At 41.6% G+C, this 24,324-nt stretch overlaps 1 protein-coding gene across 2 annotated transcripts in view; it reads right to left on the reverse strand.

The window, feature by feature from the left end:
- The window catches only part of LOC113587747 (telomerase protein component 1-like), a 37,924-nt gene that overhangs the window by 2,105 nt on the left and 11,495 nt on the right, over positions 1 to 24,324 (reverse strand). For both annotated transcript variants that reach the window (XM_027026582.2, XM_027026590.2), the window contains exons 5-53: positions 23,256 to 23,420; positions 22,920 to 23,057; positions 22,603 to 22,674; positions 22,293 to 22,414; positions 21,135 to 21,292; positions 20,708 to 20,817; positions 20,514 to 20,592; positions 19,597 to 19,789; positions 19,191 to 19,410; positions 18,426 to 18,578; positions 17,987 to 18,058; positions 17,746 to 17,867; positions 17,420 to 17,488; positions 17,136 to 17,282; positions 16,406 to 16,697; positions 16,089 to 16,210; positions 15,721 to 15,834; positions 15,495 to 15,612; positions 15,194 to 15,382; positions 14,857 to 15,044; positions 14,514 to 14,655; positions 14,075 to 14,254; positions 13,891 to 13,983; positions 13,600 to 13,732; positions 13,160 to 13,319; positions 12,818 to 12,951; positions 12,644 to 12,732; positions 12,442 to 12,556; positions 11,336 to 11,380; positions 10,956 to 11,160; positions 9,689 to 9,809; positions 9,284 to 9,408; positions 9,069 to 9,168; positions 8,803 to 8,958; positions 8,478 to 8,690; positions 8,219 to 8,275; positions 7,983 to 8,115; positions 7,552 to 7,785; positions 7,240 to 7,397; positions 6,656 to 6,763; positions 6,260 to 6,364; positions 5,916 to 6,042; positions 5,470 to 5,555; positions 5,147 to 5,270; positions 4,831 to 4,961; positions 3,646 to 3,767; positions 3,057 to 3,206; positions 1,022 to 1,121; positions 370 to 511 (exon numbers count right to left, since the gene is read on the reverse strand). In XM_027026582.2, the coding sequence (XP_026882383.2) occupies positions 370 to 511; positions 1,022 to 1,121; positions 3,057 to 3,206; positions 3,646 to 3,767; positions 4,831 to 4,961; positions 5,147 to 5,270; positions 5,470 to 5,555; positions 5,916 to 6,042; positions 6,260 to 6,364; positions 6,656 to 6,763; positions 7,240 to 7,397; positions 7,552 to 7,785; positions 7,983 to 8,115; positions 8,219 to 8,275; positions 8,478 to 8,690; positions 8,803 to 8,958; positions 9,069 to 9,168; positions 9,284 to 9,408; positions 9,689 to 9,809; positions 10,956 to 11,160; positions 11,336 to 11,380; positions 12,442 to 12,556; positions 12,644 to 12,732; positions 12,818 to 12,951; positions 13,160 to 13,319; positions 13,600 to 13,732; positions 13,891 to 13,983; positions 14,075 to 14,254; positions 14,514 to 14,655; positions 14,857 to 15,044; positions 15,194 to 15,382; positions 15,495 to 15,612; positions 15,721 to 15,834; positions 16,089 to 16,210; positions 16,406 to 16,697; positions 17,136 to 17,282; positions 17,420 to 17,488; positions 17,746 to 17,867; positions 17,987 to 18,058; positions 18,426 to 18,578; positions 19,191 to 19,410; positions 19,597 to 19,789; positions 20,514 to 20,592; positions 20,708 to 20,817; positions 21,135 to 21,292; positions 22,293 to 22,414; positions 22,603 to 22,674; positions 22,920 to 23,057; positions 23,256 to 23,420 (6,631 nt within the window). The remainder of the gene's footprint in view (positions 1 to 369; positions 512 to 1,021; positions 1,122 to 3,056; positions 3,207 to 3,645; positions 3,768 to 4,830; positions 4,962 to 5,146; positions 5,271 to 5,469; positions 5,556 to 5,915; positions 6,043 to 6,259; positions 6,365 to 6,655; positions 6,764 to 7,239; positions 7,398 to 7,551; positions 7,786 to 7,982; positions 8,116 to 8,218; positions 8,276 to 8,477; positions 8,691 to 8,802; positions 8,959 to 9,068; positions 9,169 to 9,283; positions 9,409 to 9,688; positions 9,810 to 10,955; positions 11,161 to 11,335; positions 11,381 to 12,441; positions 12,557 to 12,643; positions 12,733 to 12,817; positions 12,952 to 13,159; positions 13,320 to 13,599; positions 13,733 to 13,890; positions 13,984 to 14,074; positions 14,255 to 14,513; positions 14,656 to 14,856; positions 15,045 to 15,193; positions 15,383 to 15,494; positions 15,613 to 15,720; positions 15,835 to 16,088; positions 16,211 to 16,405; positions 16,698 to 17,135; positions 17,283 to 17,419; positions 17,489 to 17,745; positions 17,868 to 17,986; positions 18,059 to 18,425; positions 18,579 to 19,190; positions 19,411 to 19,596; positions 19,790 to 20,513; positions 20,593 to 20,707; positions 20,818 to 21,134; positions 21,293 to 22,292; positions 22,415 to 22,602; positions 22,675 to 22,919; positions 23,058 to 23,255; positions 23,421 to 24,324) is intronic.

Raw genomic sequence — 24,324 nt, forward strand, 5'->3', positions numbered from 1 at the left:
CATCTCTTTTCTACCCATCTCTTTGTATTTATTTATCTTGTCTTGTGCATATTCATTCTGCATCAAAACACTTGATGTTATAGTCTAGATTTCTATCTTTATTTTCTACAAGCTCCTTTCTCTGCGACTGCTGCCTGTTTTCACTGATAAATCATTTTTAAACAGTCTTGATTGATCACATTTTGAAAATCACATTAAAACATTAACTCAAATTAAAATGACTTAATCGTGAAAATCACCCAGCACTGGTTTGACCTCAGCAGCACATACAGATGCTTTATGCAGTACATGTGCTCCCTGGATGCTGGACCCATGCCCATGGTGTTGGGACCTCGCTCAGGAGCACGCCTTGTGAATGGAGGGAGGTACCTTTATGTGTGGCAGCAGCTGTGATGAAGAGCTGCTTCTTCATGCATTCAACCTCATCCTCCTTTGCATCCTGAGAGTAATTCACCTCAGGCACATATGAGCTGGCACACGAATTCAAGCTCAGGTCTTGATCTAAAGACAGCTGCAGAGACACAGGGAGGGGAAGTTACACAATAAACAGAGTAAGCAGTGGGTGCTGCTGTTGATGACAATAATGATAAATTATGATGATAACGAGGAGAAGAAGAATGTTGATTCATCCTGTTTTTTTGTTCACTCCTTTCCTGAAATATTTTTATTTTAGATTCTGAGTCACAGTGTTCATGTTTTTAAGGGTAGGCAAACTACTTACACAGTTTTCTGAGCTAATAAGTAATATTACATGACAAAAAAGAAACCAGCCTTAAATGCCCACTGCTTCATTTGCTTGGACAATTCAACTTGAAAAATCTGACCAATAACACCACAGTTCAGCTAACTGTCCTACCTGACTTGAAACTTAATACTTAAAATGAACAAAAAAAGCGCCTCCATTTCCAAAACAATAAACCACACAAGCAATATTAATTCAGAAAAGAAACAATAATTTTGGCTTCAGTGTCCAAGAAAATACATGCACACATCAAAGTATGTATGGATAACATGTACTGACCAGGTAGCAAAGCTTGATCTTCAATTCTTCCTCTCCCACCAGCCACAAACCACTGGCATCATCTTTGGCAAGGCCCAAAATTCGCAGGCTGTGTTGCCAGCTGCAAAGGTGGAAATCCAGAAAAAAGTGACAGAACTCCCCAAATATGTTACCCTTACCATATTTGTATAGCACTTTTCATACACAGTGGCAATGCAAAGTGCTTCTCTCTCTCTCTCTCTCTCTCTCTCTCTCTCTCTCTCTCTCTCTCTCACACACACACACACACACACACACACACACACACACACACACACACACACACCTATCCCCACAGCAGGGTGTTAGAGATTAAATAAAACTGTTGACCTAAATAGAAAACAAATTAATAAAATTAAATACAATTGATTTAAATTCAGATTTTAAATTAAGAATGGAATTTAACAAATGAAGAATAGAAAGTGTCAAAATAAATAAAATATTTAAATAAATTAGGAACTAAAATTAAAATTGCTAAGGGTTACAAGAGTTAAAGTAAAATAAAATTAACAATATAAATTGTCAATAAAAAGAGTGAATAAGAATTAAAAAATAAATATGCATTGTAGCACTAAAAATTTAAATTGCAGTACTAGTGAAAGGCATAAGAAGGCAGCAAGGCATTAATATGTCAAAATTAGAAATTCAGAAGAGGTCCCGTGAGAACATTTTAAAGCAGTTCACATATGATAATCTGCTTTAACAGCTGTAGTGTTATACACTGCCTGGCCCCCCCAAAAAAGGTCACCACCTGGATTTAACTAAGCAAATAGGTAAGAGCCTCCCATTGGATAATTACTGCATGGGTGATTATGTTTCAGCTGGCAACAAGTTGTTTAACCCTAACATGCAGTGAGTAGCTTCTCATTTGTTAAACAACAATGTCGAAAGACACATCCTGTGGTTGTGGAAAAGATGTTAATCTGTATCAGAAGGGTCAAATTATTGGCATGCATCAAGGAGAGAAAACATCTAAGGAGATTGCTGAAACTACTAAAATCTGGTTAAGAACTGTCCAATGCATTATTAAAAAGTGGAAGGACAGTGAGGAAACGTCATCTTCGAGGAAGGAATGTGGTCGGAAAAAAATCTTGAATGATTGTGAACGACAATCACTTAAACGTGTGATTGAAATCAAATTGTAGAAAAACAACACTAGAACTCAGGGATATGTTTAATAGTGAAAGTAAGAGAATTTCTACACACACAATGCGAAGGGAGCTCAAGGGATTGGAACTAAACAGCTGTGTAGCCTTAAGAAAACCACTTGTCAGTGAGGCTAACTGGCAAAAATGGCTTCAGTTTGCTAGGGAGCATAAAGATTGGACTCTGGAGCAATGGAAGACGGTCATGTGGTCTGATGAGTCCAGATTTACCGTTCCAGAGTGATGGCCGCATCAGAGTAAGAAGAGAGGCGGCTGAAGTGATGCACCCATCATGCCTAGTGCCTACCGTACAAGCCTTTGGGGGCAGTGCTATGATATGGGGTTGCTGCAGTTGGTCTGGTCTAGGTTCAGCAACATTATGTGCCCAAAGAATGAGGTCAGCTGACTACCTCAATATACTGAACGACCAGGTTATTCCATCAGTGGATTTTTTCTTCCCTGATGGCACAGGCATATTCCAAGTTGACAATGCCAGGATTCACAGGGCTCAAATTGTGAAAGAGTGGTTCAGGGAGCATGAGACATCATTTTCACACATGGATTGGCCACCACAGAGTTCAGACCTGAACCCCATTAAGAATGTTTGGGATGTGCTGGAGAAGGCTTTGTGCAGCGGTCCAAATTTCCCATCAATACAAGATCTTGGGGAAAAAGTTATGCAACTCTGGACAGAAATAAAAGTGCTGACATAGCAGAAGCTTGTGGAAACAATGCTGCAGCGAATGCGTGCCGTAATCAAAGCTAAAGGCGGTCCAACGAAATATTAGTGTGTGAGACCCTTTATTTTGGCCAGGCAGTGTATATGTGTATAATGTCTGTGTTTGCATGTGTATATATGTATGTGAGCTTACTCTGTCATTTCTCTGCGATGCTCTTTCACGGTGGAAAAGATGTCGATGATGGTTGCATCCTCACACACTCCCAGTAGAACAGTACAGTAACACAGCATTTTCACGCTACTCTCCAAAGTGTATGACGAAACTTTCGACAAATGAAGGTACCTTAGATAAAGAACAAGACCGCTTATATAAAGGAATTTTACATTTGCCTGTTAGGATCACTAACACCTGCAAGGGTGTGCATGTCAGTAAAACAGCACTGTGAATATGAACAAGTCTATATGCTGACGTCTTTAGAAAAGTGCATATGTATATATGGCAGTGATCCCAAATGTTATTGCTGAGAGCCCTTTGCCCTGCACATAATGAGGAGTCTGATCAATCCTAAAAAATATGCAGTGCACTCAGTCCAGGATGGAAAACCATGAATTAAAGTCTGTACACAATCCCACTTGTTAAGCTCCTACTTTCTCGTCCAACCTCAACCTCTCCCTCACACATTCCATCATTAACTCCCTACCTCCCTCTCTCCGTGTTTGTGTTGCTAAGATGCAGAATGCTGGGTGATTTATGGGATTAATCGCTGGCTTAATTGTTGTACCGTGCAGTAGATGTTTGAGAGCCTCTCTCCAGCTTCCACACAGTCACAGAGCAGTCTGTGCAGCCCACAGCCAAGTGCTCATCCGGCATGCCGGTTACTGCTCGGATGCAGCTATCATTTACCTAAAGGCACATGCAAGCACACACGCGCGCACACACAATACTTCTCCATATACCCATATTGCATACTGTATTGCATATTGTAGAAGACATCAGCTCATTGGTTCATATTAATGTGTTTTATCTTGGTTTTATGATCTTTTTTTCCTTTGCACTCTCTGTGAGTGACCTTCTCAATGGCACAACTGTTCATCATGTTCTAGTCCTCTGTCTAACTCTTGGTAAACTGCACCAGATCAGGGTCATGCCCATGATGTATCAGGCAGAAGACGACGCAACCCATCATAAGAGCACATGCTTTGGGGGCACACCTTTCTTCATGGCTCTGGTTTGTGTCAAACTCAATTTAGGTAACACGCAGTCCAGTGTCACCAGGGCCAGATGAAAAAGACAGTTAAGTAAAAATAACAAATCAACAACCCTTCAATGTTCGGTGCTTATCCAAACATACATTCTGAATGCACAAATTGAGCTTGAATTAAATTCAAAACAGATGAACACAATGCAATTTTACTAAGACTGCAAAAACAACAACAAAAAAAATTTCAAAATTATTCTTTTCTAATAAGACATGGTAAATTGGTAATAAACGTTTAGTCTATAATCTGGCCCTGCATTTATTGATCTATTTTACCCTCTAGTGGAGGTGAAAAAAACTTTTGCTGTTTGTAATGCATGATCTTTACATTCAATTACGATCTACAAGATGATTTTAATTTAAAGTATTCTAGATTCATTTTTAGACCATAATCATGCTGGTCCCAGGCTGTTGGGTGTATTTTTGACACATCCTTTCTATTGGACAATTGAGTTGTACCAGGCTTTACTATAGCTAAGTTTGAAGTACAAGGGGTTTCCTTTTTTTTTAAGAACAAAATTAAACATCACAAGAAGAAAGATCATATAATAAGATGCAGTTTAGCACCCATATTGCATAAGCTATAATGACTAAAATGCTGTAATATTCAATAAATAATCATAAGTGTTTCATGAGTGCAATGTATGAGTGACACTGATGAGGCAGTGGAAGCCATGACTACAAGCTAGTTTCTACTACACAGCTTACCTTCAGTGAATAAACCAACAAATCATTTTGCCACATCTCGAGTCTGCCAGAGCTGTACCCACACACCAGAAGCTCCTCTGTCTCCAGGAAGCAAATCGCGCTGACAAGCTCCATCGGTCTGGGAGGCATCTCTGCAAGCAGACGCACGTTCATTAAAGGTCATGGTGTTTCCATCCATGCTTGAACAGTAAATTGATGACAAATTGATTCTAAATCCTAAATGAATCCTAATCAGTTTCCCTGTAAATATTACAGCCATAGCCCAGGAGTTCAACCAGTGAGTAAATTGTGAGTTTGAGGGGACTTGGCTGGCTACCTGCTTTAATGCTCCAGGCTCTGAGAGAGCGGTCCTCAGAAACGGAGAGGAGCTGGGAGCCAGGCCCACTCACCAAGGCCTGGACTGCTCCACTGTGGCCAAGCAGAGTGCTACGGTGCTGCACCTGAACAGACACAGAGAGAGCGGGGGGGCAGAGGGAGAAGGTGAGACACAGACACAGAGAGGCAGATACACTGTTTATCTACAGTGATTGTCATATATAAATCCTGATAATATCAGGATTGTGAGTTCAGTATAGTTTATTTCACTTTGATGATGGATGGTGTGGAGTGGTATTTACATTTTCAGTGAGAGGTGCCTACCTGCAGAGGGTGCCAGAGCTTCACAGTTCCATCCTCAGATGCTGTGGCGACCTGCAGGTCTTCTGACCTCAGGTCTTCCCCAGTAGCTGTAAGTGAGAAAGAAACTTTGACAACCAGGTGTGTACAGTTTTTGATGAGAAAACTGTGTGTATATATGCAAATGTCTCAGGCACTAAAGATATAAGCAGCTATCTATTTAGGCAACACTGTATAACATAAATACTACTGCAAGAATACATGAATGCAAATAAACATTAATATACCAAAAGGTACTAAGATGCTTTCATGTTTCATGTTTTCAGTTGAAAATACAGGTTGGTAGAGCAGAGCCCCACCTCACTAGAAAGTGTGGCATCCAATAGTCTGGGAAAAACTTGGATGTTCTTGGGTATTCAAAACCTTTGCACAGTACTATATACAGCATATATACTGTGTGTGTAATTTACCTGGATTAGAGATGACAGTGCTATGATGGAGACGTGACGTGTGGGCATGAATCTCGGCAATCACTCCCAAGTCAGATTTCCATACCATTAGCAGGCCATCTGCAGATCCCACCATCACATAGTCCTCCTACAGCCAGGGCACACACAACACCATCACACACACACACCATCACACATTGAAGGTGAATGTGCCCACACACCCATCCAATCACACCACTGAACACTTTGAAGGTGAACATGCCTGCCCCCGACACACACACACACACACACACACACACACACACACATATATATACACCAGAACACACTACAGTGCTTTGCTTCCTAAAGGATTATGAACTCACCCAGCAGCACAGTGTACTGAGAGAGGAAGAGGTTGGGACTTCTTTGATGCAACTTCCTGTCTGGATATCCCATAGACATAGTCTACAGTCACTAGAACAGCTCAGCTGTGGATGGAGGACATGACTGGCTTGAGCACCTCAACTGAATTTCCCAGAATTCCCTATTGTATTCTCTCTAATTGCATAATAATGTGCTAGAAGGAAAAACAACACTGCAGAGATGTGAACATTTGGTCATCTACAGTTTCTTTAATTATTATCCTCCAGTGGGCCAATATAAAAAGTCTATTAAAAATATTTGAAAAAACTGATATCATGGGGTGTTTATAAAAAACTGGAACAATGTTTATATTTAAATTCAGATATTTAGATGGCAAAAACACACCACACACTGACCAAAGCCAGTGGAGTCCAGGCACAGCTCGTGATCCAGTCTCCATGGCAGTGTGGCAAAGACTGGGAGACAACTGGAGGAGAGGAGTTTACCTTCCAAACCATCAAAGCCTGAAACCAATAGATCAGCGTCAGTCATCATCAACATTGCCATTACCGTCGCCAATACTGTCATCAAGTCCGTTGTGAGTCATGTACTAAAATAAATCTCCACCCTTGGAGAGAGGCAGGTGGTCAAGACTGGGATGAATACTAACTTTAGTTTACTTATGCTTTAGTGAGGGCGCGAGGAACAAGAATTTGTTAACCGTTGTTAAGTAACCAACTTCCAGCGGGAGCATTCCTCCATTAGGCTTTTTGCAGAAGCAGTAACAGTGATACAATTGTTTTTTTTTTCAAATCAAATGACAATGTAAAATTTAAGATACAATGAACTAGATGTAAATACATGCTCCCTTTAACATTTAAACAGCATTTTTCCACTGAAACGTCAAAAACATATCCACAAACCTAGTAATTGAAGTTATTTTAAGGAGCATCACTTCTAAGGCACAGCTCGGTGAGTGATCAAACTGCTCTGTCTGTACCTTGTCTTTCCCTCCTGACAGCAATTGGTCGCCGTCTGGACTGAAGGCCAGGCAGGTGACCCCTCCACTGTGACCTCTCAGAATGCTCACCACACCAGGTTCAACCCAGGTGTTATATGTCAAGTCTCTCTTCATCCACAAAGCAATTGTGAAATCATCTGAAAGTAACAGAAAAATCATTACTTAGAGTGTTTAAATTCGGGGTCTAAGTGAGGATCGTTATGTACATACTTCTTAAATTATATACATCTGGCTATGGAATAATAAGGGTACTTATTTCAGTGATATCAATGGATATTGTGATCTACAGACCTGAGGCAGAAGCCACATATGTGGAGTTTTGTGCCAGGGCGAGGACGGCTCCCCTCTGGATCCCAAAAGCTCCTCTCAAGGCCAGGCTCTCTGTGCCCCGGGCCCCCTGTCCGCTCCAAAGTCGAAGACGGCAGTCCAAGGCCCCAGCCAGGAGCTGCTGGCCCCCTGGGGCTTCCAGCCAGAGCAGGCATGGAACGGACAGCCGCAAGTCTTCACTGGACCACACCCTGTTGCCTGCAGATAAGGGGATGGTGAGACTCGGCACAGGTTACAGAAGAGTCTGGATTATTTATCAAAAAAAAAAAAGGTTAATGAGAGACAAATTCCCAAAATGAGACCAAAAAAGGGATTTCGCTTTATTTTGATATTAACTTTAAATTTGTGATTTGAAGTTTAGTATTAGAACGCTTTGACTTTCAAGGTGTCTATACCTGACTCCAAGCTGAACAGCTTCACACCGTTTCCGTGGTAACCCACAGCAACATAGCCACTAGCTACAGCCACAGAGAGAGCAACATCCTCAGCAGCTTCTACGTGTCTGGACACTGGTGCCCCACACAATTTCTGTAAAAATAAGCTTAATCATACATCATCATCATCATCATCACCGAAAGATACATATGCAGATCCATAAGAATGTCGACAAGAGGTGGAAAATGCAAAATACCTTTTCCTCCCCGAACACGGAAAGTGAGCATCCGAGACCTGCTGACCACAACTGAACCTGTTCAAAACATACAGGCTCAGTCAAAGTACATATATGACCCACACGTGACCACAGTGAAGTGACATTGAACCTTCTTTAACATGAAACTGAAAAAGAATGACCAAAACAAGCAGCAAAAAGACATAAAGGGAAACAGTGAGCTACGAAATCCCTGTCGTTTCTCTATACGCAGCGACGGCTCTGGTGTTGGGTTCCTCACCATGCTGTCGCCTCCGGCGCTGAGAAGTGCATCTCCTCCAGACAGGAACCGGAGCGCTGCGGTGGAGCCACGGTGAGCCACATAGTTCCCCACGCAGACGCCTCCAGGAAGTGACCACAGACGCACCTCCCCTGCCAGGCAACCTGAACACAGCAGAGAGGAGGAGGGCGAGAAGGCCACACTGCGTACCGAGCACTGGTGACCTGACAGAGCCTGGCAGAGAGAGAGAGAGAGAGAGAAAAAAAGAGTTTTGAAATCAGATTTATAATCTGTATTCATATTCCCATGATCTTTTGTCTATTACAAGACCCTGTTGCTTCCTCACCATGCGCTTCTCTTGTTTAAGCCAATCCCACATTCTCACTGCACCATCCCAGCAGCCCACAGCCAGGAGGGCACCCTCAGGATCAAAGGTCACACAGTTCAGAGGGGAGGGGCTCATAAAAGAAGCCTCCTGCTTATGCTTCTTGGAGGACCACACCTGTGCATTACATGTGTAAACGGCATATTTAGAAACGCTGCAAGGCTTACAACAACGGCAGTCTTGATTGTGAGCGCATGCAAACACATTTCCGGGTCAAATATTCTGACCTTCAGAGTGAAGTCTAAAGAGACAGTAGCAAAGTGCTTTCTGTCTGAGCTGACATCACATCCTGTGATCCTGTTGGAATGGGCGTTCAGGCGGTCTGTCCTAGAGGAATGGAACTCATACTGGTAACTTGTTTTCTAATCTCTAAATCACCATCATCTCCACCATCAGGATTAAAACAGAGGTAATGCACAATGGATGTTTATAAGATGATCACCTGCAACCACTGTTAATATCCCACACCTCCACCTGTCCATCATAGGAGGTTGTCCCTAGCACACACTCATCAAGAAACACGCAGCCAGCGATGCCATCACAGTTGCTAACCAGTGATTTCACTTCCTGTTCAGAGAGATGCCAATGGAATCAAAAAAGAGTTTTAATTTCAGTAATGGCATCTCTACACTGTGGAAATTACCCCACTGTTTCCCCAGATATTGTCTTAAACAGGGGCAGAGACAGGGTGGGTCCCTTCTTAAACACAATAGCTCCTCTCAGGATCATGCTGACTGCATGCCACCTTCCAGTCCAGAAACGGAAGCCAAATGCTTAAGATCTGCCCCCTGCAAACACTCTGAGCCAATGGGCAGTTGGCTTTGTGAGGTGGAAATGCAGGGGCTACCTGGTTGGTCTGTGTGTGGAAGAAATGGAGAGTTCCCTGCCCGGTGCCAACTGCCACGACGCCTCCACCAGGACTCAGTGCCACACATGAGGGTCCCCACTGGAAGGTAGACACTAGCTCCCTGTCAAAACCAAAAACAACACAACTGTGGCTTAAACTCACAGAGACAAACAGATGACTTCTCAATATGAAAATTTCCACCGTCAAGGAACATTTGAGGGTTCTAAGGGTTCAGAAAAAGCTACATTTTCCTTCTCTGTGCTTAGTGCTGGCCTTGGGCATGATTCATTGATGAACTGAAGTAATGCAGGCATCTGCTCATAGGCATCCACTCAGATACACATTTGTCTGTAAATATGCCAAAATATGTTCCTGGAGAGTCCAGCCCCATTCTCGAGTCTAAGAGTTTATGATCTATGGTGTCAAAGGTGGCACAGGGATCAAGTAGTGCAAGATCAGATTTTCACAGAATCCCTGTTTAAACAAGCATATTCATTATATTTAAAAGAGTGTTGTGCTGGAGCTGGACTAGAGTCCAGACCGAAAGATTTCAATTAAAATCACTGAACTGAGCCATGTTAACCATATTATCCCCATGTAGTGATACTGAGGAGTTAGCTTCATTGCTGAACATAGAATTACTAATGGTCTGTCTAACATTATGGATTTTAGTGTTAAAAAAGGATGCAAAATCATTACATATGATAACATTTTAGGAGCTATTTCTATATGGGGGTTACTTAACCTATCGACAGAGGCACACAAAATTGAGCTGTTAATGTTATTGTTGATGATGGTGGAGAAGAATGTCGGTCTTGCTTTGTATATTAGGTTACTGTATTCTTTGTAGGTTTCATTGGGAATTTTAAGTTTTGCATTTATTCTAGCTGTGTTCTGCTTTCCTGCAGTTGAATTACCCAAATATTTATGTGGTGCAATCACATCCATGACACTGATCATAATGAGTGCAAGTTATCCAGCTGAGCATAAATGGAGCCAGAGAGGTTGGCTGTTAAGGTAGATGTTTTGTCCATGAAGAGTGTCTGTATAATCGTCTATGAATCTTTTCTTAAAACAAATACATCTGGTGTTGATGCCTAACGAGGCCCACACATCACACAAAAAGCAGTAGTGGCAGAATGACGTTCCTTCAAATACAGTGATCTCTGAGAGACAAATTCCCATGTTAGACAATAAAACAGTATTTTCCGGTATCATATTATATCATAATGTATCGTTATCGCATCATATCTCTTGTTGACCCTACCCAGCTTCTTGCTGCGAGTCTTCAGGATTCCGCCACCTTATTGCATGCAAATCTCCCTCTTCCACAATCCTCTTGGCCCAGGCATGAGCACCTGAGTTGTTTGGTTCATTCAGAGCTTGTTGCACAAACAGAGCTGGCCAATGGGAGAGGAGGGGGGCGTGGCACTTCAGGAAAGCATGACAGGCCTGAAGCTCATCCAAGTCATCTGTAAGGCAGGGAAAAAGTTAATGCAGGGTTGTTTTCTCTAACACATTCATAACCATGTGTTGCACTTGCATAGAGAAGCAGTGAATGATGCCATGGTTTGGACAAAATCTATCTATATTGATAAATCACTTTCATATACAAGTTGAGGTGAAAGTATGGCAAAGCATGCCTACCTAATGTCTCAGCTCTGTGGTGCATGTCAGCTTCTTTAGACTTTTCTGTTGGGGGGAAAAAAGAAAAAGGCAAAACTGACAGTCAGTTGAACGAAGAGGAGAATCTGTTACATATATCAGTGTCTTCAGAGCAACTATGCTGATTTCAGGAGGACGGAATAGAGTTTGGCATTTTCCCTGTTCCAACTCACCTAGTAAACTTCGTATTTAACACATGAGTTGTGGGACTCTCTCAATCAAGAGGAATCCCTTAAAATGCTAGTGGAGCTAGCAGAAAATGAACATTAGTGGGAGCTAGCAGGACTGTTTACACAAATGAATGTCCTGTTAGCTTTACCAGATTGACAATATAATCAAGGTTTTGCTTTTTATTGTGTCGCATTTTACTCTTTTTTTTTCCACTATCATGATTTCATTTCGGTTTGACATGAATTCCTCTAGGGCTCAAGCTGAGGCCTGATCAACCTTAGGTGAGTCACCTGGGTGAAGGTATCTGACCAAGTGAGACCCAAAACACTCAAAGACCCCAAGGTCCATTACTGAGGATGAGCCCTAGTTTTGCATCAGGAGATGTGTCCTTATAATGACCAAGACTCTGTGATATTCTCCCATCTAAACTGTAAAAATAGCCATTCATCTGTTCTGCTAAATCCTGACACAAATGAAGCGTGTAATTTAATTTCAAGTCATTTCTTCATTATTATGTGAGGATGTAGCCCTTATATGACAGAGTGAACAGCACGAATAACTTTTGTTTCTAATTGCATGGCTTTGGAAGGCTATTCCACTAATGATTTTATTGTAGTGATTTTTTAACTGATCTTTTCAGCCTTACACAGCTTTTTTTATGAATTACACTTCCAGAGAAATGGGACAGGTTACCAAGCCGTATAAGGCATGCTTGGTTGCCAAATATTCTAATTCAGTTCAAATTATTGCTGCAGAGCTGTTTATGTGGGTCATGGCAATTTGGTGAACTTACAAGCATTTGCTGACTGTAACATCACACAATTAAATGAGAAATTGAGTCCAAGAATAAGAAAATATTCTTGCATGAGTCCCACTGAGAGTAAACACAGATTACCAAGCAGCATTTGTTTTCCTACCAAATTGCAGGTAAGTCTCCAACAAAGGGTGCAGGAGTCCATGACGCACATTAGCATACAGGAAGTAGTAACTGGAAAGCAAAAAATGCATGGCCTCCCACTGACCACATTTCATCTGCGCAGAAAAATGGCAAACAGGTATCAAGAGTTTTGATTTTGGAGAGAGGTCAAAGTATCAAAGTGAAGAATAACAGCCACTGACCAGGTGAGTAGGTAAATGAACGAGCATGTCTGCATCACAGTGAAGAAACGTTGCCTTCCCACGAGGGTCCGACCGCATCCAGAAGTGAGCTGTGAAAAACACAAAACATGGTATGCAAGTGATACAGAAACGCTCCTTTTTTTGTACAGAACCTGGAGTAAACAGCTGCACCACCTGACAGTATCAGATGTGCTTTGTCTTTTGCCTCCTGTTCACAGAGGTAGAGCTGCTCAAAAGCCGACCTCATGTCTGGATTGGTCAGGATCAGCGGCTCATCCGGCTCATGAGAAAGAGACGGTTGGATCAAGCTGCAATGGTACAGACCATACATGCAAGACACAACATAAAACCAGGCCAGTAGACAGTAGTCAGCATGTTAGGATAAGCAAGCCAAAGAAAATCAAAGAAGAACTGAATACGTGTACAAGATACAAGTATCTTGTATTGGGAAAGATTGCTTAACATTATTGCTTTGAAACAAGGAATTCTATTTATTTGCCATATCATTGCAGTCACCTCTGTAAACTTCGAGCTAGCTGGGAAAATGTTGCCATGGGCACCCGGCTCTTTGGGTTCCGGGCAAGTGTGAGTACTTCCTTCCAGGTGACAGGGTGCTGTGTTGAGGCCATATCCCTGCCCAGATTCAACAGGGAGTACAGATCTCTCTCCCTCAGACCTGAAGGGATACCATGCCAAACAGAAAACACATCTATATTGTGACTTCAGTTCATACAGAATGCAAATAACAGAAAGCATGTTAGAAAACTAACAATAATATATCAACAGTTGTTAAGCCATGTCTTTATGAATTTATAGCTAAAGTGAAAGCTGCAGAACAACGAAGGTCTACAATGGAACTTATAAGAACCAAAGGAAGAAGAGTTAGGCGGTACTCAGGAGAGGAGTGTAGGTATATCACAGTTGTCTTTACTGATACTGATTATGGCTTGTCATACCAGTGGAACTGAGGGCCACCGCTGCCAGGGCCTGGGCCAGCCCTGCTCCGCTGTACTGAGCCTGCAGCCGGAGCAGGCAATGCTTCACCAAATCGCACAGAGAGTGAGGAAGAGCCTGCAGACTGTCCTTCATCTGGAAAACATGCCATCATTAGTGGCCTCATAGGAGACTCACAATCTCTTTCAAAAAGCACTGCAAACCAAATCATTGCACTGTTCATTTTAAGTGACACCTTTGCCTGAAATCTAACAGACCTTTATCATCACCATCATCATCACCACCAATCTCACCTTTTCAAAGGTGGCATAGTTCCTGAGCTCTTCACAGGCTAAATGGAGGTATAAAGGACTCATGGCTGCCTTCTTCATCATCAGAGCTTGAAGCTACAGTTACAAACGGAAACATACACTAGTCTGCATTTAACGCATATACTCATACTCTTTCAAAAGTAAATCAGAGAGACATAAGACGAACCTGGTTATTAAATGCAGAATCACTCAGTTTCTTTCCATACACATCAAGCTCCTTCTGTACTATTTCCTTTCTGTCCGGCAGGGATAACTGTCCCAGTGGAAACAACACAGAACCTTTCATCTTGCTTATGGTGTTATGGAGGGATGAAGATGTGGTGACACTGAGGACCAGACAGACACCCTGAAGGAATAGATAGTATAGAGAATGTCTAAGAATGGTGTCTAAATGGTGTCTAGACATTGAGCTAAGCCTCATACCTTAAACAGAACAAACTGGTGAGGTTATAAAAGACTGCCTTCTGCCTTAAAACTTACATGTCTTACATGGCATTTAATTACATTTTTTGAGCTTTTCACAGTAAACATTACAAAGCGCTTTTACAGAAACCTGTATGCATGCTCACATAATCAAGTATATTTTTGTGTTGTGTTTCTCTGACCTTTGGAAGGTGTTCTGGTATCCATTCAGAACTTCCTTGACCTCTTGTATCATGCACAAGGTCTGCCCCATCAACAAGCAAGGCCAGAGGTTTGTCTTTCCTGAGCTTAGTCAAATGTGAGTGCCACTCTGACAACAGGTCTCTGATGCAGAAAAGGAGCAATACAAACTTGTACACAATATTTTTCAAGCTGGAGAATATATATTCTCACAACCCCACCTAAAAACTGCAAAAACATTTCCAGATTTACTACACAAACAAAAGGTTTTATGCATAAAGTATCCACACACAAACACACACACACACACACACACACACACACATGTCCATATTGTGTATTTACATATAAGTTGTGCTGGAAGGTAGCTCCTCCTCCTGCTCCTTCCTCTTCCTCAACCACTGGACTAGACAGCGCAGGAGGTGTTCAATGCTGCAAGCAGACAGACTAGCAGCAGTGGAATAGGATATGACATCACAAACAGGCACTTTCTTGGTCTTGTCAGGAGTTCTGAGTGCATGAGACAAGGCAGCCTAAAGAAAAAGAGAAAAAGCAAAAGCCAGTTTCAATTCAATTTAAATGTATTTGTATAGTGCTTCTTAGTTGTACAATTTATCAGTATTTTCTAATGTCATTTGTTTTTATGTGTATGTGCACATGTGCTTTACATAAAGCAGGTTACCATAAAAAGTGTTTTGCCCTCTCCAGGAGCACCCTCCACCAACAGAATCCCCCCTTTTTGCTGACATTGTTGTACTTTTCCTAATGCCATGGAAACCAATTTCTTTCTGCCATGGAATCGTTGCTGCAGGGCTTCCTGATGCACTTCTTGTTCTTTAATCTCTGATCTTAAATCAGCCTCATCTGCTTCCTGCAATTAAAATAATGTTAAAGTTATGCAAGTTATGTATGTTAAAGACATCAAAATAAAGTGGTGCATAAGTCAATGCACATCATTTTCTTTTCTGAATTTGAAGCCTGACCTCCACAAAGAGCTTCTGCAAAGATGCCCACAGATCCTCCATTACAGCATTGGCAAAGTGCTCCAGGCCTTTCACATAGGGCCTTCCATCTATGACCCCACCCCACTCACATGGGTAACTATACACAGATTGAAGAAAATCACCACAGGAAAAGCAATTAACCAACAATCAACACCAATGACATGTTTTGGGCTTGGAAAGCCAGTAGTCTCCATACAATGCTCACTTCTCTTTGACTCTGAAATGGTTGCTGCGGATCCATTTTTTCAGTTCGTCCATTTTAGTTGCAGCTTCCTTGGACTCAGCCACAAAGTCTGCCTTCCAGGTCTCAGGCACTGAACTGGGAACAGTGGATCAGCCCGCAGAGCATCACAGTTACCAGCACATTCTCAGACTCAAAGACACACATTTCTCTCTTGCAGGACAGGCTACAATTGGTGGGAATTACTATTCCAGAAACAGCATCGGAGTGCCGAACATTAAGACTAACACGTGCTGATGTGCAAATTATATGCTATTAATGAAAGGTGTCACTCCAAGGTATAGATAACAGAATTCAATAGGAATCCGGGTGTGGAAGAGGTTTGGGTATACCTGACCAGGTGGGGTGATCTGAAGTAGAAAAACATGCGGTTGTGAGCAGAGCCTGGATACAAGGCCTGAAACTGACGAATCTCCATCTCAGTGATTGACAGTCCAGCAGGGGCAGAGTTCAGCTTGAAAGAGGGAGGAAAGAGGTGAAGCACAGCACGAGAAGCTCACAACGTGTTGATCTAATTTGCTGATCACTTGCCAATTCAGCAATCTCAGTTTCACCTTGGGACTTTTGCAAAACTTAAGATGAAAAAATATTTGATATAACCACCAACAAAAAAAAAAGAAATAAACAACAATTCATATTCTGGTCCTACCCAGCTGTAGTGGGGCAGATCAGGCAGCGAAGACCGGGGAGGCACCAGCCCGTATCTCTCTCCCAAAATTCCCACAAGCAGCTGGCTGCGGCAGACCTCGGACAGACAGAGCTCCACAGCCCGGCCAGACTCCTCCTCGGTGATGCCCCAGCGCAGTTCCACCTCCTGCAGGTAGAGGCAGTGTGGAGCAGCGCGTCTCCTTAGCTCCGGGAAGATGCTGCGCACCAGCACGTCCCTCTCAGCGTGCATGTCTCGGAACGTGGATGAGATGAACACTCGCACCCCACGCCACCTGAATACAGGTGAAAGGATGAAAGGGAATGAAGACTGATTAAAAAAACAGGACCGACAGGTCCGTTTGCCTGCCCTATAATCTCCGATTTATAAGTATTGTGTATTATATGCATATATGTATTATACGTAGTCTATTAACAGACTTTCTTGTTGTATTGTTACATTCAGTTTAATATGTCTACACTTAGAACTACTGACTTTAATGCTAAGAATACCTATGCAACATGTTATATGTAATCTTTGTGCATATTGGCATGCTTCCCCGCCTTTGGCCTGATAATCATCTAATGTATGCAATACAATAAATCTATAAGTGACAAAAACAAGACAGATCCAGATAGCGTGTACAAGACATACATAAAATATGCTCATATGAAACCACTAGATTTGTTTTACAAACTAACTTGCATTTTAGTGTCCTCTGCTATGGTAGTACCTGATCTTGGGTGTAGCAGGCAGTGGCAGGACGTTGGTCGCTTCCTTGGGCTTAGCACCGCCACCTTGTGGAAGAGGGATGTTGTGCAGCTTGTCGATGCACTCTACATGGTCCAAGAGCCTGGAGGAGCCTCTCTCTGAAATAAACCTGCAGGGACAGAGCAAATCACTTAATGGACAGGACAGGCAATAGCAGAACACTCTCACAAGCACATGTGCTCTGTTTTTGTGTTCTTTAATTTTGCCCATATAAGGAAATGTTATCTTAAATGGTATGAATCTTACCTAAGGATCTGCTCACTAAAGCCACAGAGGCTCACAGTTCTTGGGTCATCAAGGTTATGAATTAAATCCCTAAAAAGCAAGCAAAGCAGTTGCATTTAAAAACTGCTTTTAAAAGTTGTCATCTCTCATTACAGGGGCGGTCACATGAAGGAGACCAAACTACCAGGTGGAAACTGGTAGGAGTAAACTGGGAGAAAGATGGAAAAAAACAACATTTAGAAAGCTGCAATATGTTGAAAAGATATTTTCAAATCTAAGCAAAATATGTTGTAATATGTTTTTGAAATGTACTGTTTTTATATGGGCTATCATAAACTGAAACTTACGATGCACTGAATAATATCTTCACCACTAAAGGATCACTGACAGAATCCTTTTGGAACTTTGCAACTTCAGTTTCCACATTCCAACACATAAAATGTTCATCCAGCAAGATTATAGTATCTACCTGTACAACAGAGGGAAAAGAGAGGACCCTGCAGTCTTAACCTGGATATAAAAGGGCCTTAAAGTCTTTGACAATCGATATCAAGCTGAGAGGGGAAAAAATGTGTATAGAGACAGCACCTTTGTCTTCTCCTCAGTCAACTTGGAGAAAAATGTACTGTGAGGTATCCTCTGAGGCACATCATCAAATTCCTAATGGAGAAGAGATACATTATGAAACAAAATAACCGTATATAACAGCCAGACATCAGAGATGGTCCAAATCATAAATAAACATGAACATGACCATTTTTTCACTGTACAGTCCCCTACAGCGTGAGAATTAACTTAGTCTGAAGAAACAAGCGCAGCTTGCGGCAGATCAGTTGCATGTAAGCTAAACGCATAAATATGTATGCAACGCTGACGTGCATGGAAACAAATTTGCAAGGAAATTAATATACATGTTTTTAATACTAATATGCATGTAATAATGTAATCATTGCTAGCAGGACACCCCTTATCCCTGTACCTGTTTGGTCAATGACTGTTCAGCAAAGCAGCAAAGGAGAAGCCTCACCTGCAACAGCTTCACTCCATGTTTCACATTATTCAAAAGCGCATCGGGCTGGAGCTGAAGCTCATGCATGCCTGTGCTGTCCGACAACAGTAACTGTGAATGTTCACAGCAGTAGGTGATCATCATGGCCAGTAGTAGGCCCGCCTCCTGTGACTGTAGCACAGGTGGATTGGTTGGGAGAAAAAGGTGTGCCAAAAAAAGGTCAATTGATGGTGAGCTGATTGGAATTCCCAAACAAGGTGAAGAAAAGGTAATAGTACCAACTAGCATTATGCCACCATTTTTGGCTGGACTGTACTATTAACCAGCTCATCTGTTTTGTTTAGAGTTAACATTTAACCAGGTCATCTGTTTGTTTAGAATATACATTTGGTTGGACTATGCCTTTGACCTTATAAAAGCCATTTTGCAAAAATATTTAGGTGATTATATATTTTATTAAAACACCAACCTTGCAGGTAGACACTGCATGTGTATAGTAAATCAACAGCCTGTCTGGGGGCAGGAACGATTTGTGTATGCCATTCTATAGTCCTTAATCTGACATTTTCAGAAATGTACACTGAAATGTATAAAACCTACTATACATAACTAAAAACATGCAGATGTAAGATAGGTGTACCTAATACACTATAATAAGAGTTTAGATACAAGATAGGTGTTCACCTACCACGATGAATGGTGTCTTTCACATCGTAAATGGAAAAAACACTACAGACATCCCAAAGGCATCTGAAATGTCATATACAGACAATTCCATCTTACCAACGGTGGACGACTGGTGTTCTCCGTACTGTCTGAAATGTCTGGAGGCAGACAGAAGTCGTATACAGGCTTCAAGTGTGGCCATCTCCCCCAGCGGTTCGTGAAGATGATCAGCGTACGTCCGGACAGAGGGGGGATGTTGTATCTGCAGGAGATCTGCACAGCTGTCTCCAGAGCCTGCCGGTAGCGATCCAGGAGCTCCTGGGTGAACCTCCTCTGACTGGGGAACCAAAAGCCACAGCAACTTACCAGGGAATTCAAAATGCAGACCCTGTGTTTTACTCAACTTTGCCTGCTCAGCCCTGCATTAAAGCTTGTTAGACAGGCTTCTATCCAATGGTAAAATTTACTCCACACCTAAACTCAACCCCAAGCTGACAACAAAAAGAGCATGCTGAGTACAGACCTGGCTTTCTGCTGCAGGCTGCGTTTTGCTCTGTAAAGGCGGTAGACGAAAGGGATGGTGAGCGCCACACGGAGCCTCTTCCGGCTGGCTGTGGACCAGTCGAAGCGACTGTAACGCCGACTCTTCGGAATGCTCTTAAGGACCACTTGCAGGAGATCCTTACTGTTGGGCACGGGCTTTATAGAGCCACCAACTAGAATGACCAAGTCATTACACAAAGTGCACAATGTTACCTTGGCAAGTTAGTGATTCCTATCAATACAGGACATGTTGTAACTGCACAGTGGAATAAGAGAAGCAAAAAATATAGAAAGGAATGATGTAAATAAAAAGGAAATGTCTACATGGTTCTCCCAAAACTAGGTCAATGTCCAGGTACTTATGAACAATACTATATGTATTTCACATAAGTATTTGCCTGATATTTATTAATATTCATATTATCATTACTTACACTCCAGCACTGTATGTTTATACTAAGACAATGCCTCATGTTTGGCACTTAGATGTTGTTCCACTTGGTTTGGGTTGTTTTTGGTTTGTTTGTTTGTTTGTGTTTTTTTGCTTGTTAAATATGCACCATATGTATTATTGTCTCTTGATTTGGTATGTGGATAGGCATCTAAGGAAAATGTTTTCTTTGTATGCATTTCCATTTACAAACAGCAAAAAATGTAACTAATCATTTACTAGACATCATTTATAGACATCATTTACTGATGTCTATATCTATAAATTAAAGACATAGCATGACGAGCATCTTCATTTGCCCATCATGATTTGCCCATGTAGGCACCAAATACTGATTACAGTGATCATTCCAGAAATCTGACATTATGATTGGTGCATCCGTAAAGGGATATGAGATATGTTATGAAGGTTGTGTAACACTACTATATTACAGTAGCTTGACTTACTTAACTTGCTGAGCTCCATAATCACTTTATAGGCAGACAGGAAACGAAAAGGGAACTGCCTGCTCTGTATCACAGAAGACTGAAACATGACACAAAGCTTGTCAGTACGGTGTACTAAGCGGTGAAGTGAATAGTTTGAGAGTACATACATCGATGCGAGGAGAAGTGATAGCTGAGGTGAACCAAGACGTCACCTTTGAGGTCAGCCTCTTCAGAATCCTCTTGTGGTGTTCCTCACTGATGCCTTGGGTGATCATATTCCTCAGGTTCCTTAGCATAGCCATGAAGGGCAGTGAGTTACTGTCTGCAGACACACAACAGCAGCACATTTACTATACAGCCTATATTGGGCAGCTCATATTAGGAGTGTAGGAACTGTAGATGCAGCCACTAGCTTGAACATTTTCTATTTCAATTAGAAAAAAGTCATATTCTAAGGCCCCCAGAATGAATGTGAGTGCAGACTGAAGTATGTACGTGCACATGCGTACAATCATATGATCACGTGCTGGGGAGTGTGACAGAAAAAGAGCAAGAGACAGAAATAAAGAAAAATAATACAGAAAAACCAACAAGTAGAAAGAAAGACAATGAGAGAAAATGGGCATATTCTTCCTTAACCTATGAGCTTTTCCCAAGCGGCTGCAGTGTTTCCCTCTCGACTCAGTCTGGTCTCCCATGTGTCTGGCTGCCTCAGCTTCATACGCTGGCCTGCTCTCTCTCTCTGCCACAAACCACTCAGACCACTGCGTGCAAAGGCCTTTATATCAGCTGGGTACCTGGGTGTGTGCACATACGTCTCACACACACACACACACACACACACACACACACACACACACACACACACACACACACACACACACAGACACAAACACACGCTAAAGAGTCAGTAAAGAAAAAAAAAGTATTTGATAAAGAGAAAAAAAGAATCTTTGATAACAAAAAGAATAAATATACTTAAGGGTAGTATGGATAAGGCTACATGGCACCTTTATAAGTGAATCTGTAGCTCAATGGACTTCTGGTATGTAAGAGTGACATAAGGGTGATGAAGTAACATCATGACGCTAGTTGGGAAATTAAACAAATGAGAGCACTTGGAAAACATCGCGCCAATATCTGCTTGTACTTGGCCTGACTTGAAAACAACAGTTTTACAGTTTATTGTGATTGACTTCCTACATCCTAATTTCCAAAAGTTTTCATAAATATCTTGTAAATGAAATTCACTTAACTTAAAGTGAAAGAAAATCAACCACAGAAAATATAATTCTGTAAAACATGTCAATTTCAAAATCGTCACTATAAACATGTTACATGGGAGCTTTCATGTCTTCCCACCACATACAAAGTACAGGATAAACAGCAAAATGTCTCTTTTGAAGTGATCTCATTGTTCAGTTTTCCAACTTCCCTCACCTTTAAGTGCTGTCACATTAAATGTGACAGTATGTAACATACCAGAAATAAACTGAGGTACAATAAGCCAGTAGTCATAACAATCTAGGTCATTTCAACTTGGAAAACTGTACAGCATAACAAAGATCTATGCCATTCACATAGGTGTTATGTCACCATGACAAAGCAGCTCTTATGACAGGTAATGCCTGTTGGAATGTACATATGCTAATATAGGTTCATGCAAGCTGTTATGGCTTATGAAGGAGACATCTAGAATTATAAACACTTCCCTGAAGTATTTCCAAAGGTGTCATTTGTGAATATATTTGCGTATTTAAATGAGCATGGAGTGTCTGGAACATGGCTGGAACGCACTTTTTCCCCAGAATGGCCATGACAAACTCTGAAGGCTCTTTAATATGGAGGCGTTTTATCATCTTCTTCATGTTGAATTCGCTCTGCTTTTTATCCACGACTGGGCGCTCATCCATCAACAACTGAAGCATCACACACACACACACACACACACACACATACACACACAGTCCTAATGTAATGTTTATTAAAACTCAAGAGTCCATATTATAGTAGTAAAACTAATGTATTCATACTAGAAAAAATACATTGCCTCTCTTAACAACAGGAAACAAACAAAAAAAATGGCCCAGGAGAGAGAATAACTCACAAATTTTTTAAGCATCTTGGGATCTGATCTGACAAGGCTTGCCCATTTCTCCCACTGCTCAGGAGATGGTTCCTATGCAGGATGGAAGACCAGAAACATGTCCTTACATATTCAGTGATGACCACAGGACTAATATTCATATATTTAGATTTAGGTCATATTTCCAGACTCAAGCCTTGGTGAACTAATCCCAGAGCTGATTCTGTTTAGCTGTTTAGTGGGACACATCACGCCAACTGCACAACAAATGGCAGTAACGGCCCATAATGCTTCATCTGTGGGCTCACAATTCTCCAAATTAGGTGGGGGGACTATACCAAGGCTTTGCGTTTCTTCTGAATATGCTTGCAGCGGTGCTTGCGTGTGTTGTACTTGGCTAGCTGATACTCGCTGAACTGCTTGAACTTATCCGTCAGGGCTTTCTTCAGACATGACGGGAGAGAGGGGCTGAAACACTGGGAAGAAACAGATGAAAAATAAGATACGAATATAATTCTGCTAGTACTGTTCTTTTGGACTGCCCTGCTGTCTAGGCAATTTAAGTGGAAAGAAAGACCAAGTGGAATGACTGAGATCACGTTGCAATCTCTAATGCAACAGCTTTTAGACCTAGGACAGGTTGGCAAAACATTCAGGTTCATGATAATCCTCACCACACTGTAAATCCTCGTCACCTCCAGCCAATCAGAGGGCAGCTGCACGGCTGCACAGAAGTACCTCCGCAGGTGGGGCTTGGAGCCGGGCAGGTGGGCAGCCAAGGCCAGCAGGAAGTTGGCCGTGATGCGAATGTTCAGCTCCTGCCTGGTGTATACGGCTACCTGATAGAGAGAGAAAACAGTTATAGGTAATGAAGTATCTTTACATAACCTCACTGCAGTTTTAGGGACACGTACATAAACGACGTCTTACTCAGCAAGTGGATGGACAGTAAGATCTTCAAAAGTAAGAATACACCAAAACAAGACAGAAATAAACCAGCAGTTTGACAGCATAAACCCAAATCAAAATTACATTTCCACATCTACTTGTAATACAAAAAAGAACTTAAGACACTATAACAAACTACAAGAATATTTGTTCTCAATTGCTTGCACATATTTAAGGAAACAGCATCACTGCTCTAAAATGCCTGAGCACGTTTCTTACAATGCTGCAGATTTGCCTCAAAATTAAATGTTTACATCAAAATTCCAGACATACTTATATAACATTTGTGTATATAATGCTACATTTGCTGCATACATAGAGAAAACACAATGAACAGAATGTATATATTTATTTGATGGGATTATTTATGGACATGTTGTAAACTCTTCATTCATTTTGCAGTACATAGTTATTTGCTATACCTAAATGCACAGTTTCAAAGTTCAGAGTTTATTTGTCATGTGCATAGTCATACATGGTATAACTGGCAATAAAATGTTTTTGTAAATGGTCTGTCCATGGCTGAGAGATACAGGGAAATGGAATGCAGTTTCATGAATAAATAAATAAGCTATGATGAATGAAGAGGGGATGTATACTATGCATATATATATATAATGTTCAATTTCCAGTATTTACACTTGACAGTTTTTTACAGTTTATTTTTTTATGATGTTATTGTGGACATAATACGCAGAGTAGTCCCATCAGTTCCATCAGTTGCCCTAATTCAGGGCCCGAATGGCCTGCGGGAAGAAGCTCCTCTTCAGTCTCTCTGTGTTGGTCTTCAGCACC

Source organism: Electrophorus electricus, chromosome 15, assembly GCF_013358815.1.
Source record: "Electrophorus electricus isolate fEleEle1 chromosome 15, fEleEle1.pri, whole genome shotgun sequence".
NCBI classification, from domain to species: domain Eukaryota; kingdom Metazoa; phylum Chordata; class Actinopteri; order Gymnotiformes; family Gymnotidae; genus Electrophorus; species Electrophorus electricus.